The 27,542-nt window shown below is 47.2% G+C and overlaps 1 protein-coding gene across 5 annotated transcripts in view; it reads left to right on the forward strand.

The window, feature by feature from the left end:
* Nucleotides 1-27,542, forward strand: part of CSMD2 (CUB and Sushi multiple domains 2) — a 697,019-nt gene that overhangs the window by 262,861 nt on the left and 406,616 nt on the right. For all 5 annotated transcript variants that reach the window (XM_070468425.1, XM_070468426.1, XM_070468423.1 and 2 more), the window contains one exon: nucleotides 18,274-18,481. In XM_070468425.1, the coding sequence (XP_070324526.1) occupies nucleotides 18,274-18,481 (208 nt within the window). The remainder of the gene's footprint in view (nucleotides 1-18,273; nucleotides 18,482-27,542) is intronic.

A 27,542-nucleotide genomic window follows, 5' to 3' on the forward strand; every position in this document is an offset into this window, starting at 1 on the left:
GTGACTCTGGCCTAGCTACTCAACTTCCCGGGTCCCGGTCTTCTCACCTGTGGATGATGAGAAGAGCCGTACTTAACTCCTAAGGCGAAGGGAGGCTCGAGCTGCTGAACACTCAGCATGCAGCAGAGAGCCGTGTTCACAGTAGTGACTCAGTGACAGTTAGCTCTCATGATTCTGATAGCCATGGCCACCACTGGCCAGCATTTACTTATCAAGCACAAACTGGGTGCCAGACCCCGCGTTACCTAATCCTCACCAAAAAAAAAAAAAAGCCCAGGAGATGAAGATATTACAGTGAGGCAACTGAGGTTGGAGAGGGGAGGTACTTTGCTGGCGGTCACACAGCTAGAAGGGGATTCCACCCAAGTCTGTGTGCCGACCAGCCATGATCTTGGCCACCCCTGTCTACCGCAGACGAGGACAGTCGGCTTATGACCCATGGCAGGAGACTCATGGGGACATCGCTCCTTCCAGAGCTGCCGCAGCTTGGTCAGAGCCCAAGACCCTGGTCCCCGCTGAGGTGCATCCCCTACACGGGTCCGCCAGGCCAGGGGCTGCCCCGTCTCCTGTGGTTTCCCTTTGACCTTCCTCTTGAACTTGTCCCAGAAGCTCCTTAGGACAAGCCTCAGGGAAGGGCCTGAGGTGGTTCTGCTGGGCATTGCTGCTTGAGGATGCGGGCCTGGGTCTGAGGGGCCAAGGTTTCCCATGAAGAAACCTGAGCCAAGAATTTGCCCAGCTCTACCTGAGCGTGGCTGGTGGGGCCCTCCCTGTGGAGACAGCACACAGGCCCTGCCTCAGGCTCCTCAGGAGAAGAGAAGGAGAGCAGGAGGAGGCTTCTCCCACCTGCAAAACCCCCCCTCCGGGGTCTGGGGCTTCCAGGAGCCTGCGTCAGGGCTGGCATCACAGGGGCTGAGACCCGAGTGGCAGAGAAAGAGGTGGATAACGGCCTGGAGTCTGAGCATCCTGGATTTGAATCCTGGACCCAACAGTTAGTAGCCAGGTGACTGTGGGCCAGTTTTAAAATCTCTCTGAGCCTCAGTTTTCTCCTTGGTAAAGTGTGGATGACATAACACCTGTCTCTTTGAGCAGTTAGAGAATAAAATGAGAAAATGCAGGTGCAGGGGAAGCATCTATCGTGACATCTGGCCTATAATGAAAGTTCAACAAAGAAGAGGTACATCACAGACCATGTCCTGTCTGTCCTCCTCCGAACGGCACCTCGGGGGCGGTGTCAATGGAAGGAGTCTGGGGGTGGTGGAAATAGCGATGCCCTTGGGCAATTGGCAGTTTCTTCATTTTAGAAAGAGGTGTGCTTGTGGGATGAACTGAGAGAGAAACATTGACAGAGGTCCACTCCTGTGCATAAAATAGCTAGCTAGAGGGCAGCTGCTGCATAGCGCAGGGAGCTCAGCTCGGTGCTCTGTGCTGATCTAGAGGTGGGTGGAGGGGGGCCCAAGAGGGCAGCGGATTCACACTGTTGTACAGAGGAAACTGACACGGCATTGTAAAGCAATTATACTCTCATTAAATAAAAAGAAGGGGTGTCCTCGAGAAAGCCAAGGATAAAGGGGCACCTGATGTGAAGAGCTGACTCACTGGAAAAGGCCCTGATGCTGGGAAGGATTGAAGGCAAAAAGGAGAAGCGGGTGACAGAGGATGAGATGGTTGAATGGCATCACTGACTCAACGGACATGAATTTGAGCAAACTCCAGGAGATCGTGGAGGACACGGGAGCCTGGCATGCTGCAGTCCATGGGGTCACAAAGAGCTGGACACGACTGAGCCGCTGAACAACAACAGCGACAAAAGGGGCAGAATCCTGAGCCCCCAGAAGAGGCCGAGCAGTCAGGGACACTGAGGTTCACAGTAGAAGGAAACGGGGTGCTGCTGGCAGCTTTGGGGCTCTCACGCCCTGGCTCTCTCAGCCTTGCACTTGGGTTGTCAGATGGCGGCTTCTCTCCAAGAGGGGCCAACTGGGATTTTCCTTTTCTCAGAAGCTGCGTAGCCCTGAGCAGGGAGGATGTGGACAGAACCCCAGTGCTGAAGACCTCACAGCTTCTAAGCATCCAAGAGAGTGCACTGGCGTTGGTTTCAAATGGTGAGGGGTGGGGAGGGGCATGATGCAACTTCCTTCATTCCTACCTGACATTTGTGAATCACTGGAGAGTTAGCAGACGTCAAAGGGGGCTGAGGGAGAGTTCTCTAAAATTATAGTTAATTGAGGAAATTTCAGCGGAATTTAAAGATGATCATAAATAAAGTCATAAACTTGAAAAGGCAGCTATCAGCATAACATACCTGCACCCTAGAATAGACATGACTTAATGGCGAAGGAGAATGCCCATCGCCCGAGAAGGAGGAGGTGTAAATTAATATTTTAGGAGTGCGGTGTCAGCTGAAGGTTATATTTTACGACTCTGAGGTTGTAACCATGAAATACAACGCCTTGTTTAAAGTGTGAGAAAATCTCCAAACAACTTTTACAGCATCTTCAATCAAAATAGGATGATGCAGGAACAAGGGTGTCAGAGGGCCTAAGGGGGAGGGCAGACTCCAGCAGCAAAGGTGCCATCTTCAGAGAAGACGTGTGCCTCTAGCCAGAGGGCCTCAAACTCCCGAGTCCTCAGCTCAGCACAGTCTAGAAGGCACTGACTAAAACTGGGGCATTTGTGAATGAATCTGAGTCAGTGGAGGTAAGATGGATGACCCTACAGCCTGTTATACAGAGTGAAGTAAATCAGAAAGAGGAAAATATTGTGTATTAATGCATATATATGAAATCTAGAAAATTAGTATGGAGGGACCTATTTACAGAGAAGAAATGGAGACACAGATGTAGATGTATTCATTTGTCTTGCTTGACTCTTTTCCTTTGTTTCTGCATTTTCTCACGTTTCTAACTAAATTTACTCTTTGGAATTGGAAGAAGACCTAGGAGGCTAAAGAAACAAGAGGGAGGGGATACCGAGGGTGGCGGGGGAGGCTCTGTCCCTGAAAAGATCCTGCAGGGTCCTGCTCAATTTCAGGAGGTGTGATGTAGTGAAGTGAAATGAAAGTCACTCAGTTGTGTCTGACTCTTTGCATTCCCATGGACTTATAGTCCATGGGGTTTTTCAGGCCAGAATACTGGAGTGGGTAGCCTTTCCCTTCTCCAGGGGATCTTCCCAATCCAGGGATTGAACCCAGGTCTCCCACATTGCAGGCGGATTCTTTACCAGCTTCTCCAGTAAAGGAGACCATAGTCCAGGTGCCAGAGAGACTCAGCTGAAATCCCAACTTGGTCACCTACTGTGTCACCTTCTGAAAGCTACTGAATCTTTCTGAGCTTCAGTTTCCTGTTTCATTTATTTTTTTTTTTTCCATTTATTTTTATTAGTTGGAGGCTAATTACTTTACAACATTGCAGTGGTTTTTGTCATACATTGAAATGAATTAGCCATGGATTTACATGTATTCCCCATCCCGGTCTCCCCCTCCCACCTCCCTCTCCACCCGATCCCTCTGGGTCTTTCCAGTGCACCAGGCCCGAGCACTTGTCTCATGCATCCAACCTGGGCTGGTGATCTGTTTCACCCTAGATAATATACATGTTTCAATGCTGTTCTCTTGAAACATCCCACCCTCGCCTTCTCCCACAGAGTTCAAAAGTCTGTTCTATACATCTGAGTCTCTTTTTCTGCTTTGCATATAGGGTTATCATTACCATCTTTCTAAATTCCATATATATGTGTTAGTATACTGTAATGGTCTTTATCTTTATGGCTTACTTCGCTCTGTATAATGGGCTCCAGTTTCAAACATCTCATTAGAACTGATTCAAATGAATTCTTTTTAATGGCTGAGTAATATTCCATGGTGTATATGTACCACAGCTTCCTCATCCATTCGTCTGCTGATGGGCATCTAGGTTGCTTCCATGTCCTGGCTATTATAAACAGTGCTGCGATGAACATTGGGGTGCATGTGGCTCTTTCAGATCTGGTTTCCTTGGTGTGTATGCCCAGAAGTGGGATTGCTGGGTCATATGGCAGTTCTATTTCCAGCTTTTTAAGAAATCTCCACACTGTTTTCCATAGTGGCTGTACTAATTTGCATTCCCACCAACAGTGTAAGAGGGTTCCCTTTTCTCCACACCCTCTCCAGCATTTATTGCTTGTAGACTTTTGGATAGCAGCCATCGTGACTGGCATGTAATGGTACCTCACTGTGGTTTTGATTTGCATTTCTCTGATAATGAGTGATGTTGAGCATCTTTTCATGTGTTTTCTTGCCATCTGTATGTCTTCCTTGGAGAAATGTCTGTTTAGTTCTTTGGCCCATTTTTTGATTGGGTCATTTATTTTTCTGGAGTTGAGCTGGAGGAGTTGCTTGTATATTTTTGAGATTAATCCTTTGTCTGTTGCTTCGTTTGCTATTATTTTCTCCCAGTCTGAGGGCTGTCTTTTCACCTTGCTTATAGTTTCCTTTGTTGTGCAAAAGCTTTTAAGTTTCATTAGGTCCCATTTGTTTATTTTTGCTTTTGTTTCTAAAATTCTGGGATGTGGGTCATAGAGGATCCTGCTGTGATTTATGTCGGAGAGTGTTTTGCCTATGTTCTCCTCTAGGAGTTTTATAGTTTCTGGTCTTATGTTTAGATCTTTAATCCATTTTGAGTTTATTTTTGTGTATGGTGTTAGAAAGTGTTCTAGTTTCATTCTTTTACAGGTGGTTGACCAGTTTTCCCAGCACCACTTGTTAAAGAGGTTGTCTTTTTTCCATTGTATATCCTTGCCTCCTTTGTCGAAGATAAGGTGACCATAGGTTCGTGGATTTATCTCTGGGCCTTATATTCTGTTCCATTGATCTATATTTCTGTCTTTGTGCCAGTACCATACTGTCTTGATGACTGTGGCCTTGTAGTATAGTCTGAAGTCAGGCAGATTGATTCCTCCAGTTCCATTCTTCTTTCTCAAGGTTACTTTGGCTATTCGAGGGTTTTTGTATTTCCATACAAATTGTGAAATTATTTGTTCTAGTTCTGTGAAAAATACCATTGGTAGTTTGATAGGGATTGCATTGAATCTATAGATTGCTTTGGGTAGTATAGCCATTTTGACAATGTTGATTCTTCCAATCCATGAACACGGTATATTTCTCCATCTGTTTGTGTCCTCTTTGATTTCTTTCATCAGTGTTTTATAGTTTTCTATGTATAGGTCTTTTGTTTCTTTAGGTAGATATACTCCTAAGTATTTTATTCTTTTTGTTGCAATGATGAATGGTATCGTTTCCTTAATTTCTCTTTCTGTTTTCTCATTGTTAGTGTATAGGAATGCAAGAGATTTCTGTGTGTTAATTTTATATCCTGCAACTTGACTGTATTCATTGATTAGCTCTAGTAATTTTCTGGTAGAGTCTTTAGGGTTTTCTATGTAGAGGATCATGTCATCTGCAAACAGAGAGAGTTTCACTTCTTCTTTTCCTATCTGGATTCCTTTTACTTCTTTTTCTGCCCTGATTGCTGTGGCCAACACTTCCAAAACTATGTTGAATAGTAGTGGTGAGAGTGGGCACCCTTGTCTTGTTCCTGATTTCAGGGGAAATGCTTTCAATTTTTCACCATTGAGGGTGATGCTTGCTGTGGGTTTGTCATATATAGCTTTTATGTTGAGGTATGTTCCTTCTATTCCTGCTTTCTGGAGAGTTTTAATCATAAATGGATGTTGAATTTTGTCAAAGGCTTTTTCTGCATCTATTGAGATAATCATATGGTTTTTATCTTTCAATTTGTTAATGTGGTGTATTACATTTATTGATTTGCAGATATTAAAGAATCCTTGCATTCCTGGGATAAAGCCCACTTGGTCATGGTGTATGATTTTTTTAATATGTTGTTGGATTCTGTTCACTAGAATTTTGTTAAGGATTTTTGCATCTATGTTCATCAGTGATATTGGCCTGTAGTTTTCTTTTTTTGTGGCATCTTTGTCTGGTTTTGGAACTAGGGTGATGGTGGCCTCATAGAATAAGTTTGGAAGTTTACCTTCTTCTGCAATTTTCTGGAAGAGTTTGAGTAAGATAGGTGTTAGCTCTTCTCTAAATTTTTGGTAGAATTCAGCTGTGAAGCCATCTGGTCCTGGGCTTTTGTTTGCTGGAAGATTTCTGATTACAGTTTTGATTTCCTTGCTTGTGATGGGTTTGTTAAGATCTTCTATTTCTTCCTGGTTCAGTTTTGGAAAGTTATACTTCTCTAAGAACTTGTCCATTTCTTCCAAGTTGTCCATTTTATTGGCATAGAGCTGCTGGTAGTAGTCTCTTATGATCCTTTGTATTTCAGTGTTGTCTGTTGTGATCTCTCCATTTTCATTTCTAATTTTGTTAATTTGGTTCTTCTCCCTTTGTTTCTTAATGAGTCTTGCTAATGGTTTGTCAATTTTGCTTATTTTTTCAAAAAACCAGCTTTTAGCTTTGTTGATTTTTGCTATGGTCTCTTTCGTTTCTTTTGCATTTGTTTCTGCCCTAATTTTTAAGATTTCTTTCCTTCTACTAACCCTGGGGTTCTTAATTTCTTCCTTCTCTAGTTGCTTTAGGTGTAGAGTTAGGTTATTTATTTGACTTTTTTCTTGTTTCTTGAGGTAGGCCTGTAATGCTATGAATCTTCCCCTTAGCACTGCTTTTACAGTGTCCCATAGGTTTTGGGTTGTTGTGTTTTCATTTTCATTCATTTTATGCATATTTTGATTTCTTTTTTGATTTCTTCCATGATTTGTTGGTTATTCAGAAGCGTGTTGTTTAGCCTCCATATGTTTGAATTTTTAATAATTTTTTTCCTCTAATTGAGATCTAATCTTACTGCACTGTGGTCAGAAAAGAATACTGGAATGATTTCAGTTTTTTTGAATTTACCAAGACTAGATTTATGGCCCAGGATGTGATCGCTTCTGGAGAAGGTTCCGTGTGCACTTGAGAAAAAGGTGAAGTTGATTGTTTTGGGGTGAAACGTCCTATAGATGTCAATTAGGTCTAGCTAGTCCATTGTGTCCTTTAAAGTTTGTGTTTCTTTGTTCATTTTCTGTTTAGTTGACCTATCCATAGTTGTGAGTGGGGTATTAAAGTCTCCTACTATTATTGTGTTACTATTAATTTCCTCTTTCATACTCGTTAGCGTTTGCCTTACTTATTGTGGTGCTCCTATGTTGGGTGCATATATATTTATAATTGTTATATCTCCTTCTTGGACTGATCCTTTGATCATTATGTAGTGCCCATCTTTGTCTCTTTTCACAGCCTTTATTTGAAAGTCTATTTTATCTGATATGAGTATTGCGACTCCTGCTTTCTTTTGGTCTCTGTTTGCATGGAATATTTTTTTCCAGCCCTTCACTTTTAGTCTGTATGTGTCCCTTGTTTTGAGGTGGGTCTCTTGTAGACAGCATATATAGGGGTCTTGTTTTTGTATCCATTCAGCCAGCCTTTGTCTTTTGGTTGGGGCATTCAACCCACTTACATTTAAGGTAATTATTGATAGGTATGGTCCCGTTGCCATTTATTTTGTTGTTTGGGGTTCACGTTTATACCACCTTTCTGTGTTTCCTGTCTAGAGAAGATCCTTTAGTATTTGTTGAAGAGCTGGTTTGGTGGTGCTGAATTCTCTCAGCTTTTGCTTGTCTGTAAAGCTTTTGAGTTCTCCTTCATATCTGAATGAGATCCTTGCTGGGTAGAGTAATCTAGGTTGTAGGTTATTCTCTTTCATTACTCTAAGTATGTCCTGCCATTCCCTTCTTGCCTGAAGGGTTTCTATTGATAGATCAGCTGTTATCCTTATGGGAATCCCTTTGTGTGTTATTTGCTTTTAATATTTGTTCTTTGTGTTTGATCTTTGTTAATTTGATTAATATGTGTCTTGGGGTGTTTTGCCTTGGGTTTATCCTGTTTGGGACTCTCTGGGTTTCTTGGACTTGGGTGGTTATTTCCTTCCCCATTTTAGGGAAGTTTTCAGCTATTATCTCCTTGAGTAACTTCTCATGGCCTTTCTTTTTGTCTTCTTCTTCTGGGACTCCTATGATTCGAATGTTGGGGCGTTTCACATTGTCCCAGAGGTCCCTGAGGTTGTCCTCATTTCTTTTGATTCTTTTTTCTTTTTTCCTCTCTGCTTCATTTATTTCCACCATTTTATCTTCTAACTCACTTATCCTATCTTCTGTCTCTGTTATTCTACTCATGGTTCCCTCCAGAGTGTTTTTGATCTCATTTATTTCATTATTAATTTTTAATTGACTTTTTTTTTTATTTCTTCTAGGTCCTTGTTAAACATTTCTTGCATCTTCTCAATCTTTGTCTCCAGGCTATTTATTTGTAACTCCATTTTGTTTTCAAGATTTTGGATCATTTTTATTATCATTATTCTAAATTCTTTTTCAGGTAGATTCCCTATTTACTCCTCTTTTGTTTGACTTGGTGGGCTTTTTTCATGTTCCTTTACCTGTTGAGTATTTCTCTGCCTTTTCATCTTGTTTAGATTGCTGTGTCTGGAGTGGGCATTCTGTATTCTTGTGGTCTGTGGTTCCTTTTTATTGTGGAGGTTTCCCCCAGTGGGTGGGGTTGGATGATTGGTTTGTCAAGGTTTCCTGGTTAGGGAAGCTTGTGTCAGCGTTCTGGTGCGTGGAATTGGATTTCTTCTCTCTGGAGTGCAATGGAGTGTCCAGTAATGAGTTTTGCGATGGGTCTATGTGTTAGGTGTGACTTTGGACAGCCTGTATGTTGACACTCAGGTCTATGTTACTGCATTGCTAAAGAATTTGCCTGGTATGTCTTGTACTGGAGCTTATTGGCTCTAGGGTGGTGGTTGGTTTTGGTGTAGGTATGGAGGCTTTTGGATGGTCTCTTATTCCTTAATGTTCCGTGTAGTCAGGAGTTTTCTGGTTTTCTCAGGTTTTGGGCTTAAGTCTCCTGCCTCTGGATTTCAGTTTTATTCTTCCAATAGTCTCAAGACTTCTCCAACTATACAGCACTGATAATAAAACTTCTAGGTTAATGGTGAAAAGATTCTCCACTGTGAGAGACAACCAGAGAGGTTCACAGAGTTACATGAAGAATAGGAAAGGGAGGAAGGAGATAGAGGTGAGCAGGAGGAGAAAAGGGGGACTCAAGAGGAGAGAGACAGATCTACACAGTTATCTGTTCCCAAAGTGTTCTTCGTAGCCCAGACACCCACAAAGATTCACAGAATTGGATTGGGAAGAGAAGGGGAAAGGAGGAAATAGAGGTGTTCTGAGGTAGAAAACAGAGAGTCAAAAGTGGGAGAGTAATCACCACACTCCTGAATAGAAATGGGAACTGAATATTGGATTCTTAAATGTCCAAAATTTATATCACATACTGAAAAACAAAGATTAAAAATCTAGTGTAGAGGTTAGACTCTTTGAAATACAATATTTAAGAACAAAAACAAAAACAAAAAAAAATTTTAGAAATGTATATGAAGTTCTGTTTAAAAATAGGGTTTCTATCTCTCTCTTTTTTTTTTTGGCAAGGTTATAGTGAAATGAAAATGAAAATTAAGGAATAATAGAGGCGTATTAGAGGACTTTAAAAGGAAATAGGAGAGAAAAACAAGAAAAAGAAAAAAAAGAAAAAAAAATTTTTTTCCCTAATTAAAAAAATCGTAAAAATATATGAAAATGAAAGTCGAGGAGTAATGGAGGAGTAATAGGGAATTTTAAAAGAAAATAAAAGAGAAAAAATAAAAAATAAAAAAAAGGAAAGAAAAAAAAATTTTTTTAATTAAAAAAAAATACATACATATATATCTAGGAATTTCTCTGGAGTTGTTGCGGTCAGTGTAGGTTCAGTTCAATTTCAGATAGCTCCTCTTTCCAGCTTACACTTCTTGATATCTATAGGCCCCTTCCGGTGTAGTCAGTGTTACCTTCAGGGATTTTAATCTGTTGCACCGGTCCTTTCTGAAGCGGTTCCCTTTGTTTATTTGGCTTCTGTTTGCCGTCTCTTCGGTGTCTAATTTCCGCCCTGACACAGGCGGGCGGAGGTGATCTCTTATTTAGGTTCGCTAGTTCAGTTCAGTCCTGCTACGGGGAGGGTGGGGCGCTGCAGACAGATACCGCTCTGTGTGGATAGCACTCACCGTGTTCCGGCCACACTGGGTTTGCCCCGCTCACGGGTGTCAGTGCTTTCGCCGTCTACACTGCTCAGGCTCCCGGCTGCTCTATAGGGAGCGGGCCCTGTGTTGAGTGCGGTTCCAGTGTTCAGGTACTCCACAAAAGCTCGGATTCGGTTGCACCTGCGTTTTGTGCCTTCCCCGGCCTGAGCGGTTCAGGCAGCCAGAGGCTTGGGCATACTCTCCCCGGATGCGGCGCGCCCCTTCCCTCCGCGTCGAGCGGCCCAGGCAGCCAGAGGCTTGGGCGCACTCTCCCCGGGTACGGCGCGCCTTTTCCCTCCACGTCTAGCGGCTCAGGCAGCCAGAGGCTTGGGCGTACTCTCCCGGGTGCAGCGTGCCTTTTCCCTCCGCGTCCAGCGGCTCAGGCAGCCAGAGGCTTGGGCGCAATCTCCCCGGGTACGGCGCGCTTTTTCCCTCCGCGGCCCCAGTGCGCGCCGCCAGTCGGGTCTCAGGAAGTCTTTAGATAGGAACCGGGGGCCTGTTTGCAGTGTGGGAGGGGGTGGCTTCTCAGGGGCTTGAGTTTGCCCTTTTCCCCTCTTCCCTGCCTCCTACCTCCAGCGGAGGTGGGCCGGCTCTTCTCTGGAGTTTCTCAGTCCCTTTGTTTTGCGAACCGCTGGCAGTGTGTTTGGGCCAGTTAATTTTGTCCCTTGCTATCCCACAGTTTAAAAGAGCTCCCTCCGATTGCTCTCAGGGTCTTCGGGCCGGTCCTTACCCTAAGCAATGCCACCTGCTTCTCTCCGTTCCGCCCCCGCTTGTTGCTGGCGGGTACCAGCGTCTGGGGTACTTTTCTGCTGGGAGTTGCTTTTAGGCACGTAATCTGTGGGCCTTGTTTAATTTTTCCTCCCAGTTAGATTGCCGAAAACTTCCCCCAGTCCCGCCAGTGCGAGGGTTTCCTGGTAATTGGAAACTTCCTCTATTAAGACTCCCTTCCCAAGACAGGTCTCCGTCTGTAGCTCTTTTGTCTCCCTTTTTATCTTTTATATTTTGTCCTACCTCCCTTCGAAGACAATGGGCTGCTTTTCTGGGCGCCTGATGTCCTCTGCTAGCGATCAGAAGTTGTTTTGTGAAATTTGCTCAGCGTTCAAATGTTCTTTTGATGAATTTGTAGGAGAGAAAGTGGTCTCCCCGTCCTATTCCTCCACCATCTTGGCTCCTCCCTCTCCTGTTTCATTTATGTGTTCAACAGATATTTACCGGGTGCCTCCTATATACTGGGAAGTGTGGTAGATGCTGGGAACAGAACAGACATGGACCCTGCACTCACAGATTTTACTGTCTAGACATTAAATAAATTAGTTGATCAATTAATTATGGTAAAGTATGTGGTACTCTGAAAATATATGATGTGGAGAGGGGGTATTCTGTTTCTGGAAACATCCTTAAGGAAATGACTCTTATATTGGGACCTAAAGGCTAAAGAGGGGCCAATCAGGCCCACGGAGGTAGGGAAGAAGGTTCCAGAAAGAGGGACTAGCATTTCAACAGGTTCTTGGGCAGGGAGATGCTTGGTGCAGTAGAAGAGCTTGGAGGAGGCCAGTATGATTATGGGAAGTAGGTAGGGGAGTGGCTGGTATGAGGGGAGGCCCTGTGAGGTTCTTGTCAGCCCCCGGTTCTTCTGCTTTATCCCGAATAACAGTGAAGTTTTCCAAGGTTCCTATGGAGGGGCGTGGTGTCATCAGGTCTATTCTTACCGGGATCACTAGAGAGTTAGACTATAAAGAAAGCTGAGCACTGAAGAATTGATGCTTTTGAACTATGGTGTTGGAGAAGACTCTTGAGAGTCCCTTGGACTGCAAGGAGATCCAACCAGTCCATCCTAAAGATCAATCCTGGGTGTTCATTGGAAGGACTGATGCTAAAGCTGAAACTCCAATCCTTTGGCCACCTGATGCGAAGAGCTGACTCATTGGAAAAGTCCCTGATGCTGGGAAAGATTGAAGGCAGGAGGAGAAGGGGATGACAGAGGACGAGATGGTTGGATGGCATCAGTGACTCAATGGACATGAGTTTGAGTAAAGTCCAGGAGTTGGTCAGGGACACGACTGAGCAACTGAACTGAACCGAACTGATCAGGCCTCTGTGTGAGGAATGGGTGGGCAAGGGCAGGAGGAATGCTTGGAGACAGGAGAGAGGCTGGAGACCCTGCACACTCTATGGCCCCTGGGGCCATCTCCAGGCCCCTGCGCTCCTGCCCCACTTCCTCACCTTTCCACCTGAGGGTTTCCCCTCTAACCCCCACCCAGTTGCTCCTTCTCTGCCTCCTTTCAGGAGCCTCTGCTTCTGTCTGCTGCCCATTAAATATTGCTTCTGTCCCCGGCCTTCTCCGCTCCTGTGGAGCCTGGCCCACTCCCAGCCACGCAGGCTCCAAGCTCCGGTCCTCTCCACGGTGCCCCCGGCCCACGTGCATGCCCACTTTTCAGCCTCTTCTGCACTCACCCCTGCCGTTGGGGGTGAAGAAGCAGCATCCCTTCCCCATCACTGCCATCATCAGCGCTGTTGGCCCTCTGCAGACCTCAGGATCCGCTTCCCCTCCTCCTCTCCTTTGCAGTTCACTCCAGGGTGGAGGCCACATCCTCTTGTTTCTCCCCCAGACTCACTCTTGAATCTCTTCTGCTCCTTCTTCTCTTTCCTGCTGCCCAGAGTTCAGTCTGTGATGCTGGGAATGGCCTCTTCACCGTTCTCCTCACTACTTCTCCCCGCCTGCCATCCTTGCTGCCCCCCAAACCACAGCATCCATCCATCATGCAGGGACCAGAGTCACTTTCTAAAGCAGACCTGGCTTTCACTCTCTGCTGACAGTCCTGCAAGTCTCCCCAACAACAGCAGGGTAGAAGCCCTCCCTTTAGCAAGCCTGCCGAGGCCTTTCAGAGCGGACCTCCACCTCCCTTTCCACGTCTACCCCACCGTTCATCTCATGCATCCCACACTTTCACCTGGAGGGAAAGTGGCCCACTTCCCAAGCACACCAAGCTCATTAGGGCCCCTCCTTGCCCTCAGATGCCCTGTTTTCTCTGGGGGGAAGCCCTTTCTTTTCTCTCCCTCCACACTTGCCTATTCCTCTTGCAAGTTCCAAGATAAGTGTCTCTTCTTTGATCATGATTTTCCTAAGCTTCAGTGGAGTCAAGATGAAGCCACTGTGGCTAAGGGTGTAGACGCTTCCACCTGGGGTAGACAGGGCCAGTGTGGGACTCTTGCAGGCCGGCAGGCCCAGCACTTGCTGGGAGCAACGCTGACAAATCTCCCGCTTGCTGGATGGCTCCTGGGGCTTATCTCCCTGGTACTGGTCATGGTGAAGTTATTTACATCAGAAGGAGACAAACTCTGCCTTGGATGTCAGACTTCACAGGCTTCTGCCAGAGATACCCAGGAAATACCGTGCAACTGGATATGACAAACAGCACCAGGAAAACTCAATTTAAAACCGAGCAAAGCAAATATGTCTACCATTCCTCCCACCCTCCTTTATGGGGGCAGGTCAGCTGGATTGGAGGCAGCAGGAGAAAAAAGGGAGGACGAGGAGGAAAACAGAGCTGCAGTCCTTTACCTGGCATCCGAGGCCCTTCACCAGGCAGCCATTCCCTCCCACCCACCCAGCTCTGCCATCTCTGTGTTGCCCTTTGAGTTCAGACAATCCTGACTATGTCTCTAAATGCCACACGTGCACCCGCAACTGCCTTGCTCCTGCATTCTCTCTGCCCAGGACACCCTTTCGCTTGCTCCGATCAGGCAGTCAGCTCTCAATTGAAGTGCATCCCACCAACTCAGCATTCAAAACGCAGCCAGACATTGACTCCATCTCCCTGGTACCACCTGGCCCAAGCCACCAACTTCTCTCTCCTGAATCACTGCAGTAGCCTCTACAAGCCCCTTGCTTCTGCCCTCTTCCTCTTTGGTCTGTTGTCTACACAGCAGCTCAAGGGATCCTGTTAATACACCAATCAGATGAGGTCTTCTGCTCAGAACCTGCTGCTCACTTCTCATCTCACTCCAGTCAAACCCCAAGACCTAGCAGTGGCCTCGTTGGTCCTCCATGGAGCCCCATCCCCCGGCTCCTTACTCCCAGCGTGCCATCCCTTTGGGTTTCCTGATGCTCTTCAACTGTGCAGGCCTCTGCACACCAGGGCCTTTGCATTTGCTGTTCTATCTCCAATGCTATTCCTCCAGATAACCACCGGGCTTCCCCTCTGCCTCCCCCAGTATTGGTTTAAGTGTCAGCTTCTCAGTGAGGCCTTCTCTGACCCATTAATGCAATTTCTACACCCCTACTTCTAGTGCAGGGTCCTCCCATCCTCCTCCTGCACTGATCACCACTTCACTCACCATTGTCTGTTGCTTAGTCGCTCAGTCGTGTCAGATCCTTTTGGAGTGGGTTGCAATTTCCTTCTCCAGGGAAATCTTCCAACCCAGCGATCAAACCCGCGGTTGAACCCTCATCTCCTGCATTGGCAGGTGGATTCTTTACTGCTGGGAAAGAAGTTTATTTAGGGAAGATATTTACTTATTTATCTTGAGTATTGTCTGTTTTCTTCCAACTGGAATGTCAGCTTCATGAGGGTAGAAATTTTCTTTTATATGCAGATGAATCCTTTGTACCTAGAACAGTGCCTGACACATAATAGATACTCAGTAAATGTTTGTTGAACGAATGAATGGCTATCTCAACACAGATGTTGCCTCTTGCATGAAGGCTTCTTAAATCCCCTCAGCTGTCACTGTGCCTTGACCCTTGGTTATTGTTATAACCTTGGTTATAACCCTTGGTTATAACAATTCTGGGAGCCACTGCCTGGCTGTTTGCCTGGCTGCCCCCACTCAGAGAAACTCTCCGGGCAGGGATGAGATCATGCTTTTCATGATGTAGTGCTGGTCCTGGCCCAGCGTCTAGCACGCAGTAGGTGGTCACCTAGTGAGTGTGGGAGGGAAGCTTTCCTGAGTACCTACTGAGTGAGACGCCTTCATTTCTGTGCTTGTACACACCAAGGAGCTGGCATTTAAGAGTGGGCTCATTCTCAGGACTTCCCTGCGGCCCAGAGGCTGAGACTCCACACTTCCACTGCAGGGGGAACAGGTCTGATCCCTGGTCAGTGGACTAGAATCCTACATGCTGCATGGCACGGCCAAAAATAAAAGAAAGAAAAAAAATGGGCTCCTTGTCTTGAATAGACCTTAACCCTGTAGAATGACTTTAGTAAGGATAGTTCAGGACCTCTGAATAAACTCACTTTTATCTCCATTGCACACTGCTTCTGTGAATCGAGCTGTCAGCTCCATCTCTCCACTGGGGTGCCCCCTGCACACACTCCACCCCATGGTGTCCAAAACTGCCTGCCTTCCACACCACAAAGTGCCCCCCTCCTCCTGGGCCCCCGACACAGGAAGTGGCATCTTTTGTCCCTCCAGATGCTCATGCCTGAAGCTTGGGATTCATTCGTGCCTCCCAACTGCTAGTCCTGTAGATTCTGCTTCTTAACTAGCTGTCAAGCGGGTCCAACTCTCACCCTCCTCGGGTCCTTTAGCTCAGATCACATCTGGCCTCACCTCGACTTTGGTGACTCTGTGCTACTAAGAGCACCCTGCCCACTGCCCCAGCTCAGACCTCGTCTCTGCCACAATGGTCTTTCTGAGATGCAGATTTAATCCTGTTTCCTCACTGTCTTTGATCCTCAAGATGAAGTGGAAAGAAAGGGAGGATTTGCCTTTAGTTGGGCATCTAGCACATGCCTGTCACTGGCTAATGCTCGGTACTGTCATATTCATTATCCCATTCAGTTGTCACAAGAAACCGTTCTACAGAGAAGCAGAATGAAGCTTAGAGAAATAAATCACCCAAGGCCCCGTGGACTGGTGAACTGTGGAACCCAAATTCAAGGCTAGACCTTCCTGACCATAAAATCCAGTTTCTTTCCAATACAGTCACTGCTTCCCATCTTTTGGAGCCGTGTTCTCTGTCTTGTGGCTCCCCCATCTCCAGTACCTTTGCCCATCATTCCTCTCTGCTCAAGACAGACCATCTCGAACGGCTTATCTCAGATCTGCCTTGTAGTTTTGTTCTTACATGGTTATGACCTCTGGTTCTCTCTTCTTTTACATGCCCTTCCATTTCTTCTCTATGTAGTGAACTCCGGTTCATTCTTCAAAACCCTGCCCGAAGAGTACTGCCTCTGTTAAGCTTCCCCAAATTGACTCACCCAGGCAATGTAATGTGCTACTTTATCTCTAGCCTCAAAGTGTGAATTGTACTCCAGTGAGACAAGGAAGTGTTGGTTAAGAGCATTGGCCCTGAAATTAGACTGTTGGGCTTAAAACTCCCAGCTCCTTTAATTACCATAAGCTGTACCTTTGGCAAATAACTGAAACTCTTTGTGCCTTGGTTTCTTTACCTGTAAAATGGGAACGATATTTCATAGAGTCATGAAACATGTAGAGTCGTTAGCATAGCACATGGCACAGTGCAAGTGCTTAATAAATAGTAACTTTGGTTATTGTTACTGTGCTGCCTCTGATACACATTTGAACCCTGATATTACATTTTCCCTTTCTTTATAATTTAGTCCACATCTCGAATACAGCTTTTGCTAAGTGGATTACGATCCCTTACTTGCATGCAAGGGGCTTCTCTGGTGGCTCAGCGGTGAAGAATCCACCTGCAATACAGGAGATGCAGTTTTGATCCCTGGGTGGGGAAGATCCCCTGGAGAAGGAAATGGCAACCCACTCCAGTATTCTTGTCTGGGAAATCCCATGGACAGAGGAATCTGGTGGGCTACAGTTCATGGGGTCACAAGAGTTGGACACAACTTAGCGACTAAGCCACCTTCACCACTTGCATACAAGCTCCAGGAGGGCGGGCTTAGGAAGTCTGGATAACTTCCACTAAGCCACCCAGCTATAAGCTGCAGGGGAGGGGCGCGCACTGAGGTGTGCAAAACTCGGAAAGCCAGTGTTCTTAACTATTTATATATATCAGAGCATGGTCCTGGGATCATTGTTTCTGAATATCAAGTCTTGGCTGGGATTTAGGCTGGAGCAGTGATTCCATCAGGATGTGCGGTGGGGATGAGGAAGACATGGTCCCTGCCCTTGGGATTTCCAGCAAGTTCAGAACCTAGAGTGGCCGACAGACGGGTGACAGGTCATTCACACAGAGCCAGATATGATGTCTGAAGTCACACACTTCGCTGCAGGAGCCCAGAGAAGGGAGCAGTTATTAAAAGCATGGGGAATGAGGCTCTACTGAGAACTGGCGTTGGAGTTGGGTCTCAAAGCATCCGAAGACATCTTCTGGACAAGGGGCATCCTAGACAGATGGCGTGGCGTGAGCACAGCCCAGGAGGGGTGGCCACGCCCAGCGCTCGAACCGAGCTGACCTGGGCCCGAGGAGCAGGAGGGAAGGTTGCAGAGGTCTGGCCGGGCTGTGAATGCCCTTTGAGTTTTGCCCTCAGGGAACCATGATGAGCTTTTGTTCTGTTTCATTACATCCGAGACCTTCCCTGGTGGCTCAGGCAGTAAAGAGTCTGCCTGGATGCAGGAGACCCAGGTTCGATCCCTGGGTTGGGAAGATTCCCCTAGAGAAGGAAATGGCAACCCACTCCAGTCATCCTGCCTGGTTAATCCCATGGACTGAGCAGCCTGGCCGTCTGCAGTCCATGGGGTCACAAAGAGTCGGACATGACTGAGCAACTAACACTTTCATCTCCACACCCGAAGTTTCCTAGGATCTGGTAGGAAAAAAAGGTCCTGGTCACCACAGTCGTGACCGTGGAAATAAGTGCGACAACTGATTTCTCTTTTTGGCTTGGTCATTGCCCAGCAGTGTGGTGTGGTAGCTAGAAATGTGCTTCAACAGGCAGAGTTCACCCAGCTCGCTGACCTAGCTCGTTGGCTGTGCAACCTCAGGCAGGTTTCTTTACCTCCCTGTGCCTTGGTTTCCTCATCTGTTCAATGAGAAGAAGAACTAAAATGCTTAGAACAGGGTCTGGTGCATGATCAGGGCTCTGGAAGCTTGTGGCACATCCTCGCTGCAGGTCATGTCCCAGGATCCTCTCTGCCTCTCGTGCGTGAAGCACACAATTAAGTACCAGGACCTGGAGTCACATGAGCCTCTTCTCTCTGCCCACAGCGGACGATGCCTGCGGCGGGACCCTGCGGGGCCAGAGCGGCATCATCTCCAGCCCACACTTCCCCTCGGAGTACCACAACAATGCCGACTGCACCTGGACCATCCTGGCTGAGCTGGGGGACACCATCGCCCTGGTCTTTATTGACTTCCAGCTGGAGGACGGTTACGACTTCCTGGAAGTCACGGGGACCGAAGGCTCCTCCCTGTGGTAAGCACGCTTTCCCTCCCCTCCCCCTCCCCCTGTCCTCTGAAACTGTGGCTTCCCGGGATGCGGTCCCCTCGGCGCCTAGACCTGCAGCCAGGGTTCCCTTTGCCACCTGCTCTACCCCCTGCTGGCGAGTTTTCTTTCCTCAAAAGGAGAAGTCACTGCATATTTTCAGAGCTGGGGTCAATTTTCACGGTGATTTTGATACCTGATTTGAAGCACGTCCTTGCTGAAGAATATCAGGATGGAATTTGGTCGAGGAACTTGCATGGAGACTAACAGTGGTCTCAGGACATGGATGGGGTCTCAGTGAAATGATTTGAAATATTGTTCCATTTCTGGAAGCATCTAACAAAGGGACTAGAACACTGAGTGGCAGTTGCTTTTCCCGTGCTCAGGATTCTGAGACGGGAGAGGCATGGTCACGTCTCGGTTCCTGCAGGAAGGACTAGCCTACTTCCTGTTGTTTGGCCTCACCACAAGGCAGGCTTTTGTGAGCCTTGCTCCGCTGCCATGGAGGCTGGCATCGACCGCTTTGGGAGGAGACGGATGATGGAGGCTTACCAGCCGTGGCTGCTCGTGGTCTCCCGGGCTTGGACCCGTGGGGTGGGCCCTCGCTGGGGCTGGCTGGGGGCGCGTCGAGCTTTCTGTTTGGGTGACAAGCCTCGAGAGTGGTGGCGTGACATTCACCATGTGCTCTTGTGTTCTGGCGGTTGTGTTATCAGGACGAGGGCAGCAGGGGGACCTGGGTCAAACATCGGGAGCCAATAGAAGGGTGTGCTCTGGTGTGCTTCTTTGTGGTCTCGATTGCTGCGTGGTGCCGGGGAGGGTGGGGCTCAATGCCTGGGACGGGGAAGGAGGAGGTGTCACCGAGGGGTCTGAGTGAAGCAGAAAGTGGCAGCTGCAAGCGTCAGGGATGGATAGTCCCTTGGGAAGACAGACACGGTGGTCAGCAGGCTAGAGGCATGGGCGGGGAAGGGGAGGAAGGGTGGGAGAGGCAGAAAAAGAGCGGCTGATGTCGAACATTTCTTTTATACCAGGTTTTGTTGTAGAAAGGCCGGTTGAGTAAGACATGGCCCTTTGAGAGTGCGGAAAACAGAACCATCCCCCACAGACACCAAGCGTGACTATTTGAGAGGGATAAAGTGGGAACAGACTCCTGCCAAATATGGACTTTGAGCTTTGGGGGCCAGGAAACTCAAACTTCATGTTGTACTAGAAGGTGTGCTGACCTGGGGGTCAGAAGACCTTGGTGTCATAAGCGTGTCGCAAAAACTTGGCCAAGCCAGGTCATTTACCACCCTGGGTGAGGTGCTGAGAGGGGCAGACGTGAGCTGATGGCTGGTTGCTGCATGGAGGTTGGTCCAGGGGCAGTGACTGGACATTTGGTGCTCGGAGTTGGGATGCGTTCTAGATGACTGTCCACTGAACTGCACTCCCAGTGACCTGCCCAGAGTCCGAAGACCTTCTGTCTCCCTGCCCTCCTTTTGTAAAATACCTGCTTTTCCGATGGTTAATGTCATACATATGCTCCTTATAGAAAACATGGACAATACTAAAAGGTATAGGGAAATGAATGAAAAGTATTAACGGGTTTTGTATTTGGTTGCGTTGGGTCTTAGTTGCAGAATGCGAGGTCATTCCTTGTGGCTCACGGGCTCTCTAGTTGTGGCACTCAGGGCCCAGAGTGCTTGGGCTTCCGTAGCTGCAGTCTGTGGGCTTAGATGCCCAGCAACATGTGGAACCTTAGTTCTGCAATCACGGATCGAACCCATGCCCCTTGCATTGCAAGGCAGATTCATGTTTTGAAAAACCTTTCAATTTTGTATTGGGGTGTAGACAATAAACAGTTTTGTGATAGTTTCAGATGAACAGCAAAGAGACTCAGCCATACATATACATGTATCTATTCTCCCAGACGGCCCCCCTCTTTTAGGCTGCAAGGCAGATTCTTAACCCCTGGACCACCAGGACAGTCCCTCAAGTATTAACGTTTTGATGTATTCCCCTTTGGCCTTTTTGCTTTGCCTGGATCAAGCTAGCTGGCCATTTACATATATGTTTAATATTAAAAAATTAAGATCTGAAAATATGTCATAACTATGTATTTTTAACTGAACGTTATATCATGAAAATTTTTCCTATATCATTACGCATGTCTCCAAAATGTAGTAGGTGTGAGAATAGAATTTGTTTAGTAAATAAACAGTATTTATTGAGCTTTTATGTGGCAGGCTGATTCTAAGCTCTTATAGCTGTAATTTCATTTAGACTTCTGTGAAGTAGGTAACATAATCGTCCTCCTTTTATAGACGAGGAAAATTGAGGCCCAGGGTGGTGACGTCACTGGCTTGAAGTCACACAGGTAGTAAGGAGCAGAGCTGGGATTCCACCCCAGGTTAGCTGGACTTAAAAGCCCACCTTCTTAGCCACGTCAGCACACTACGTCATGCGATGTTTGTGAAGGACTGTCGTGGTTGTGGTGCATTCCCTTGTGAGACTGACACAGTTCACTCCGTCAGGTCTCTTAATGGATTGTATCCAAGTTTCCACTTCTGCAAAGAGATACTGAAATGGATATCCTTGCTGGTTCTCTCTCTTCCAGCCCCAAGGCCTCTGCGATGCACTTGTTTATCCGTGGGCCAAATGGTCTCCCACAGCTTCCACCCCCCAGGTGTGAGTCTACGCGGTTGTCCAAACTTCTGGAGGGAAACAAACGTGAAAGAGTATTCCTTTTCCTATTAAGTCACTCAGTGGGGAAGGAATTAAGCAGAGGAAATCGTTAAGGGAGTCATTCAGAACTCTGCTGTAAGACTAAATTATAATCATTTTCAGGGTCTGTGTCACCCTTGCCAGGCAGGATGCATTTGTTGTTCTCATTTATCCCTGCATAGCAGCTTCGGATGAACAAACCTGCAGGCTCAGGACGTCTGTGCAAAGAACCCGCTCACTGCCCAGCCTCTCTCTTTTATGGATCCCTGGACTCATGTGAAAATGGGATGCTCCTGGTTTATGAGTGTGCTGCTTTTATCAGCGGATAAAAGCAATAGGACTTTAGGATGTTCTCTTGAGTTCTGCACCAAGCAGAGAAAGACAACAGCTGGAAAGATGAATCTGAACAAGTAGACATCCCTTCATCTATTGAGAAAACAGATACACCTTTGAGAGGGGAAAAAAAAAAAAAAAACCAACCAACCATCTCCTTTATCTGGAGAAGGAAATGACAACCCATGCCAGTGTTCTTGCCTAGAAAATCCCATGGACAGAGGAGCCTGATGGACCCTGTCCATGGGTTCGAAGAGTCAAACCCAACTTAGTGACTAAATCATACCTCCTCTATCAGGTAGCAGATCTGTGATGATTCAGAAGAGGATGGTGGCATGGACTGTCCCTGACTCAGTCCCACACTCTCCTCCCCCTCCAAGGAGGATGTAAGCAGGAGAGTTTAAATTAGGGTTTGGACTTCATGGACTTCAAGTTCCAAATGATTGGGAAAACATAGGCTTGATAATTTTTTATTTTGCCAAATAAGGATATTAGAGAAAAATAAAACTGCCAACACTTCAGAACATGATTTCATGAAACAAAGGACAACTCAAAGCCAAAAATGTGGCAGGATATAATCAATGGCACTGACATAATGAAAGATGGGGGTGGGAGGGGTGTACATAATAATGGTGTCTGCCCATAACTGTAAAGTCCTGTGATGTATGTACATCAGTCGGTGGACTACCACTTCCTATTGTGCTTGTCCATCCCTGGCCTCTGGGAATCCGACCATACATGTTTTGAGTGGGAAAAGGTTGTTACTGTGGTGAGCACTGAAGCCTGCAACTCTACCATGCTGAGGGGGTCCCAAGTGTCTTAGACTTGCTCTCCCTAAAGTTAATTGTCTTTTTGTGCCTGTGATTGCCCGGGAGCCAAATTGGGCTTGAATTGACTTGAGAGTTACAATCACATAGCAGATTTTGGTATTACTCCCCCACCACAAACACATACACACACCCTCACACAGCCAAAGGACACACACTCCTCCAAGTCATTGCCATATACACATCACCAAGTCAACCCCCCTGACACATACATACTTCTAGTTCACTGAACTCAATTTAAGGACCAATTTTTGCTCACTGATCCTTCTCAGGGGTGTGTAGTGGTCTTTGTTCTGCTCTGACCCCATCTGTTGGCAGTGATCTTCAGGGAGCCCTATTCCTTCCTCTCCAATTCTATGAAAATATGCTCACCACGGCTCCAGTTCCTCATGAGGCCCCTAGACTTTGCAGAGGGCTGGGACTAGGGGATGCAGAAGATTCTCTTAAAGCCCGGGCTTCTGGGTCCCTGGAGGGAATTAGGATCATGTTATCATAATGAGGAGAAGTAATTGCCAAGCCATTAGAGGCGGCCTCTCCATCATGGAGAAAATCAGTGAGTTAAAATCCACCCAGAATCTCTCCCCTTTGCCTCATGCTGGATTCTGTCCATTGGCATCTCAGCAGGAGCTTCCCCTGGGCTGGATGAGAGGAGAGAAAGCCAGACACCCCTCCAAGAACGGGGGTGAGGTCTGCGTAGTGTCTCCAACCTTGGGTGTCGAGCCTGCACCTTGGCAGCTAACTGAGGAGACAGCAGACTTGGGACTCAGACAGACGTGAGCTCAAAACCCAGATCCACCTCTTCATCATTGTGTAATCTTGGGATATTTACTAACCTCTCCAAACCTCAGTTTCCACATCTGAAAAATGGGGCTCATTGTACCAACCTACAAGGCATGTTGGAAGGGGTAAACATGTAAACTGCTGCCTGACCCAGTCCTGGGATGGGGACTAGAAGCAAGGTGCTCTCTCTGAGGGGAAAAAGGGTACAATGAGGCCACTCCAAGCTTCGCCCAATTCTTGGTGACCCCACCGCGGCCATGGCCCAGCCTGCAAGCCCAGTGGCAGCTCACCAGGCAGAATGACACTTGCCTGATCCAGTTCTGGGGGATTATCTGGGCACTAGGTGAGGGGAACTGGCAGAGATCCCCTGGGTCAGACAGGAGGACACTCTTGCAGAGTCAGCAGGTGGGGGTGATTTGGTTGGAACTGTCTTCCCAGAGCTGCGCGCTGTGAACACATTGTGAGCAGCAGAACCTTTCTCTGCCTGCACCCAGGCCCTGTGCTGGCCAGGTCAACTCGTTCAGCTGCTGATGGCTGCTCTGGGCCGGCCTGGGAGCAGGGTTGGGAAGAAGGGGCAGAGTGTGGAGAAGACATCCTGTAGAGATGGGGGAGGGACAGCCCCCTCTCGCTGTCTCGGATTGATGAGGATACAGAACCTGTTGGGCCTTGCTCCCCCCTTGGCTCCCCTTCCGCTGCCTCCTCCACCCCTGTGGCGTTTCTTCCTGTGATGGGGAGGGCAGGCAAGGCCTGACCTGCACTTAAGGTGGAAGCCGCCCTTTCCCTAGGGCCAGCTGAAGTGCCAGCCACAGGGGTGTGTTCATGGGGGTGTGTATGGTAAGGGAGTTCAAAGCTCCTTCCTGCGTCCGGGATTTTTGTATAGACTCAGGACCACTCTCCCATCTTCCATGGATCCGTCTCTACTGGGAGTTCCGGCCTCGTGGCCTCTCTTCTTTGCTTCCTTCAGTCTACTTGGATTTCATCCTTCGTTTCACTGCAGTCATTTGGGGTCTGCTGCCAATTCCCTCTGTACCCTCAGGTCTAGTCCCCAACAGACCTCTGTGTGACAACCTTGCCTCCGCTGAACATAGAAACTAAGAAAAGGAAGGAGAGCATGTTGCAGGGTTTTAGAGGAGGATGCTGTCCTGGGGCAGGAGACTGGGGTCTCCAGGCAGGGCCTGCGTTCAAGCCAGGCCTTGAAGGCTGGGTACCGCTTTGATATGAGAGAGGGAGATGAGGGGCAGGAGGGCATCATTCTAGGGCTCCTGCCTGGGTCTCTGGCCAGTGTAGGACCTCCCTTCCCTGACCCCTGAGACACAGGCCCAGGAACTGGTCCCAGGGATTCTCTAGGGAGGATTCTCTCCATCATGCACCCACCCTGGAGACTCTGCCATCCACCTCTGAGCCTCCGCGGCCCCTTCCACCTGGGGAAGAAGAGGAGAGAGTAGACTCCAATGCCTAGTGTTCCCGGGTCCTGCCCCCAGGGCTGCCCAATAGACTTCCACTGTTTTGGGTTTTTTCTTTTGGGGGGGGGGTGTTTGTTTTTTATTTTTTGCTGTACTCCAAGGCATGTGGCATCTTAATTCCCCAGCCATACATCAGACCCGTGTCCCGTGTAATGGACGTGTAGAGTCTTAACCACTGCACCACAAGGAAAGTCCCTTCAGCTGTTTTTGAAAAGAGATTTTCCCTAGAAAGCATGTTCAACCTACTCTCTGGATTCAACTTTGAGTGTTTTTCTTTACTTTGTTTCCCTTCATTAGTTTGCTTTTATTTTTATAGGTGGGGTTACAAAAACTCTCATGTACTATACAGACATTCAGTGTGAAATTTTGCTAGTAACAATTTCTCCTTTTGAAACACTGAGTTTTAATTATTAAGCATTTTGCCCATGCAATTTGAGCCAACTAAAACCGTTTGATCTCAGCGACTTTTAACTAGATATTTCATTCAGGAGTCATTAGATTCAGATATAATTAGAATGAAAACAGCATGCCAATGGGGATTTGTTAATAATTATTCACTTATTTATTCATTCACATATATTTTGTCAAACCATTGGTTTAGATCATTTTCATTCTTTGTTACTTTTTCCCTATTTATTTTCAGTAATCATTTATTGAGAGCCTTCTATGAACTAGGCTCTGCTAGGTGCTAGGGAGACAAAAACACAGTCCCATCCCCAGGGAGATATTTATTTACTGCACAGATGTTTATGTAATAGCCATGCATTGTACAGGACCCTGGAGCTCATAATCAGGGCAGAGAGGCATATAATTAAGCATATAATTAAGTGCTTTACATGTGTTAGGTACTTTTCTTAGAGGTATACAGAAGTTCCCCTGGGGCTAAAAAGGAAATGTAATAGCTAGGATTATTTTTTTTTTCAAGATGTAGAAACCCATCTCCAGCTGATTCAAGCTAGAAAGGGAATATGTAACTGAGAAGTCCACACTGGCTTCTGTAACTGAGAAGTCCATACTGGCTTCAGGCAATGCTGGATCAAGGCGTGTAGATAAGGTCATCTGTAATTGCTTCCCCCTGCTCCCACAGCTTTGTCTTCCTGGGTCTTCTTCACTCTCAGGCAAACTTTCCCCGTGAGGCCGCAGAGCTGACCAGCATCAGCCTCCTCCATCCTACTGACTTAGCAGTCCTAGCAGAAAGAAAGTGCGTCCTTCCTAATGGTGCCCACGAAAGCCCTCAGGTGGCCCTTGATTGGACCAGAATTGAATCATGGGCTCTGCCCTCAACATCAATATATAGCTAGATGATATTCTGATTGGCCAGACCCAGGTCACATAGCTATCTATTCTACCCAAACCTCTGGCTGGGAGTGGAAAAGAAGTGGTTCACCAAAGGAATACCAGGTCACTAGGAAGTCAGAAACAAAAAATGTCCTCCTAAAAGGACTCAGTCTTCCATCACAATAGAGGGGCTACTGGGAGGACTCAGATGAATGAGCCCCAGATGGTATGACTTTGGAGTTGAACTGGGGGGTGAGTAAAAGTTTATCACCGACGTGGAGCCAGAAAGAGCCCTGGTGTGTTAGGAGCATTGCAAGTGGGTGCAGGGTGCAAGAGAGCAAGGGCAGGTACGAGGTCTGGGACGAGCACAGGAAGAGCATGGGTCATAAGGAACCTTGTCCCCACGTTCATAAACGGGGAGAGGACTCCATAGACTAAGGAAATCTATTGAACTATTTTAAGCAGAGAAGGAACATGATCACCCTGAATCTTAATTGGGTTCATAGAGGGTTCAGAAGCCAGCTGTAAAACTCGGTGAGCACTCAGGCAAGAGGTCATCCAGCCTTGAATTTTGGCAGTTGTAAAGGGATGGAGCAGAGGCGGCGATCTCAGAAAACACCTCAGATACAGAATTCGCTGCTTTGGGGGCTTCATTGGAAAGGAGGAAGGAGGGCAGAGGAGTCTGGGGTGAATCCCGTTTCTGGTTTGATGGCTGTGGTAGGATCATTCAGCAGAGGAACACAGTGGAAGGAGCAGGGCTAGGGGGTGGTCATGCTTGCTGGCCTCCCCAGCATGAAATGGGCACAGAGAAGGAAGTTAAGGCCACGGCAAGGAAGAAGACACAGGGGCACAGTTGCCCTTGGTTACTGATATACACTCTTTGCGATGAGACTAGTGGAGATGGTCATAGGACAGGAATAACTATGGCTGAAAAGTTTGGTGTTTAAGTACGTATTCTGGCAGGGCCTTGAGAATTCACCCCCAAGATCAGTACCAGCATCATCTTTATCAGCAGTGGCTCCTTTCATCATCTCAGTCAGCCTTACCACCTCCATCTTCCCTGCCAACATCTTTCCGTCATCATTCATTCATTCATTCAAACTACTTAAGCCCTTCCATTGTCTGACACTGAGCCTGGCCTTGGGAACACAGTGATGGAGAAAACAAATAAAGTCTCTGTTTTTGTGGGACTTCTGGTCTCCTCCGGGAGGCTGCCATGAAAAAAGGAATCACAGAATATATGTAAAATACAGCTGTGATGAGTACCACGAAGGAAATGAACAGGATGGGGAATAATAGCTCTGGAAACCTTAAGTAAAAGGCATTGGGCCGGCCTCTCTGAGGGGATAGGATCTAAGATTAAGACTTGACTGTTGAAAAGGGGCCACTGTGGGAGGCCCTCAGGATCAACATTTCAGGCAGAGGGAATTACATGCATAAAGACCCACGTCACAATGCCCTATTTTCGTTTGAACTTCATACAGGCAAATGGTGTAAGGTCTATGCCTATTCTCTGGGGTTTCAGTCTGTTTGAGTATCAAGAGCAAAGGCAGGGTCAAGGTCTCAGGCTGGCAGAGATGTTCATGAAACAGCTGAGATGGTGCAGGACTGGCTGTTAAGCCCAGTGGCACCCGGAACTGGCAAGGGGATGGGCCTATTCCAGCCAAGACT

This window comes from Odocoileus virginianus, chromosome 5, assembly GCF_023699985.2.
Source record: "Odocoileus virginianus isolate 20LAN1187 ecotype Illinois chromosome 5, Ovbor_1.2, whole genome shotgun sequence".
Lineage (NCBI taxonomy): Eukaryota > Metazoa > Chordata > Mammalia > Artiodactyla > Cervidae > Odocoileus > Odocoileus virginianus.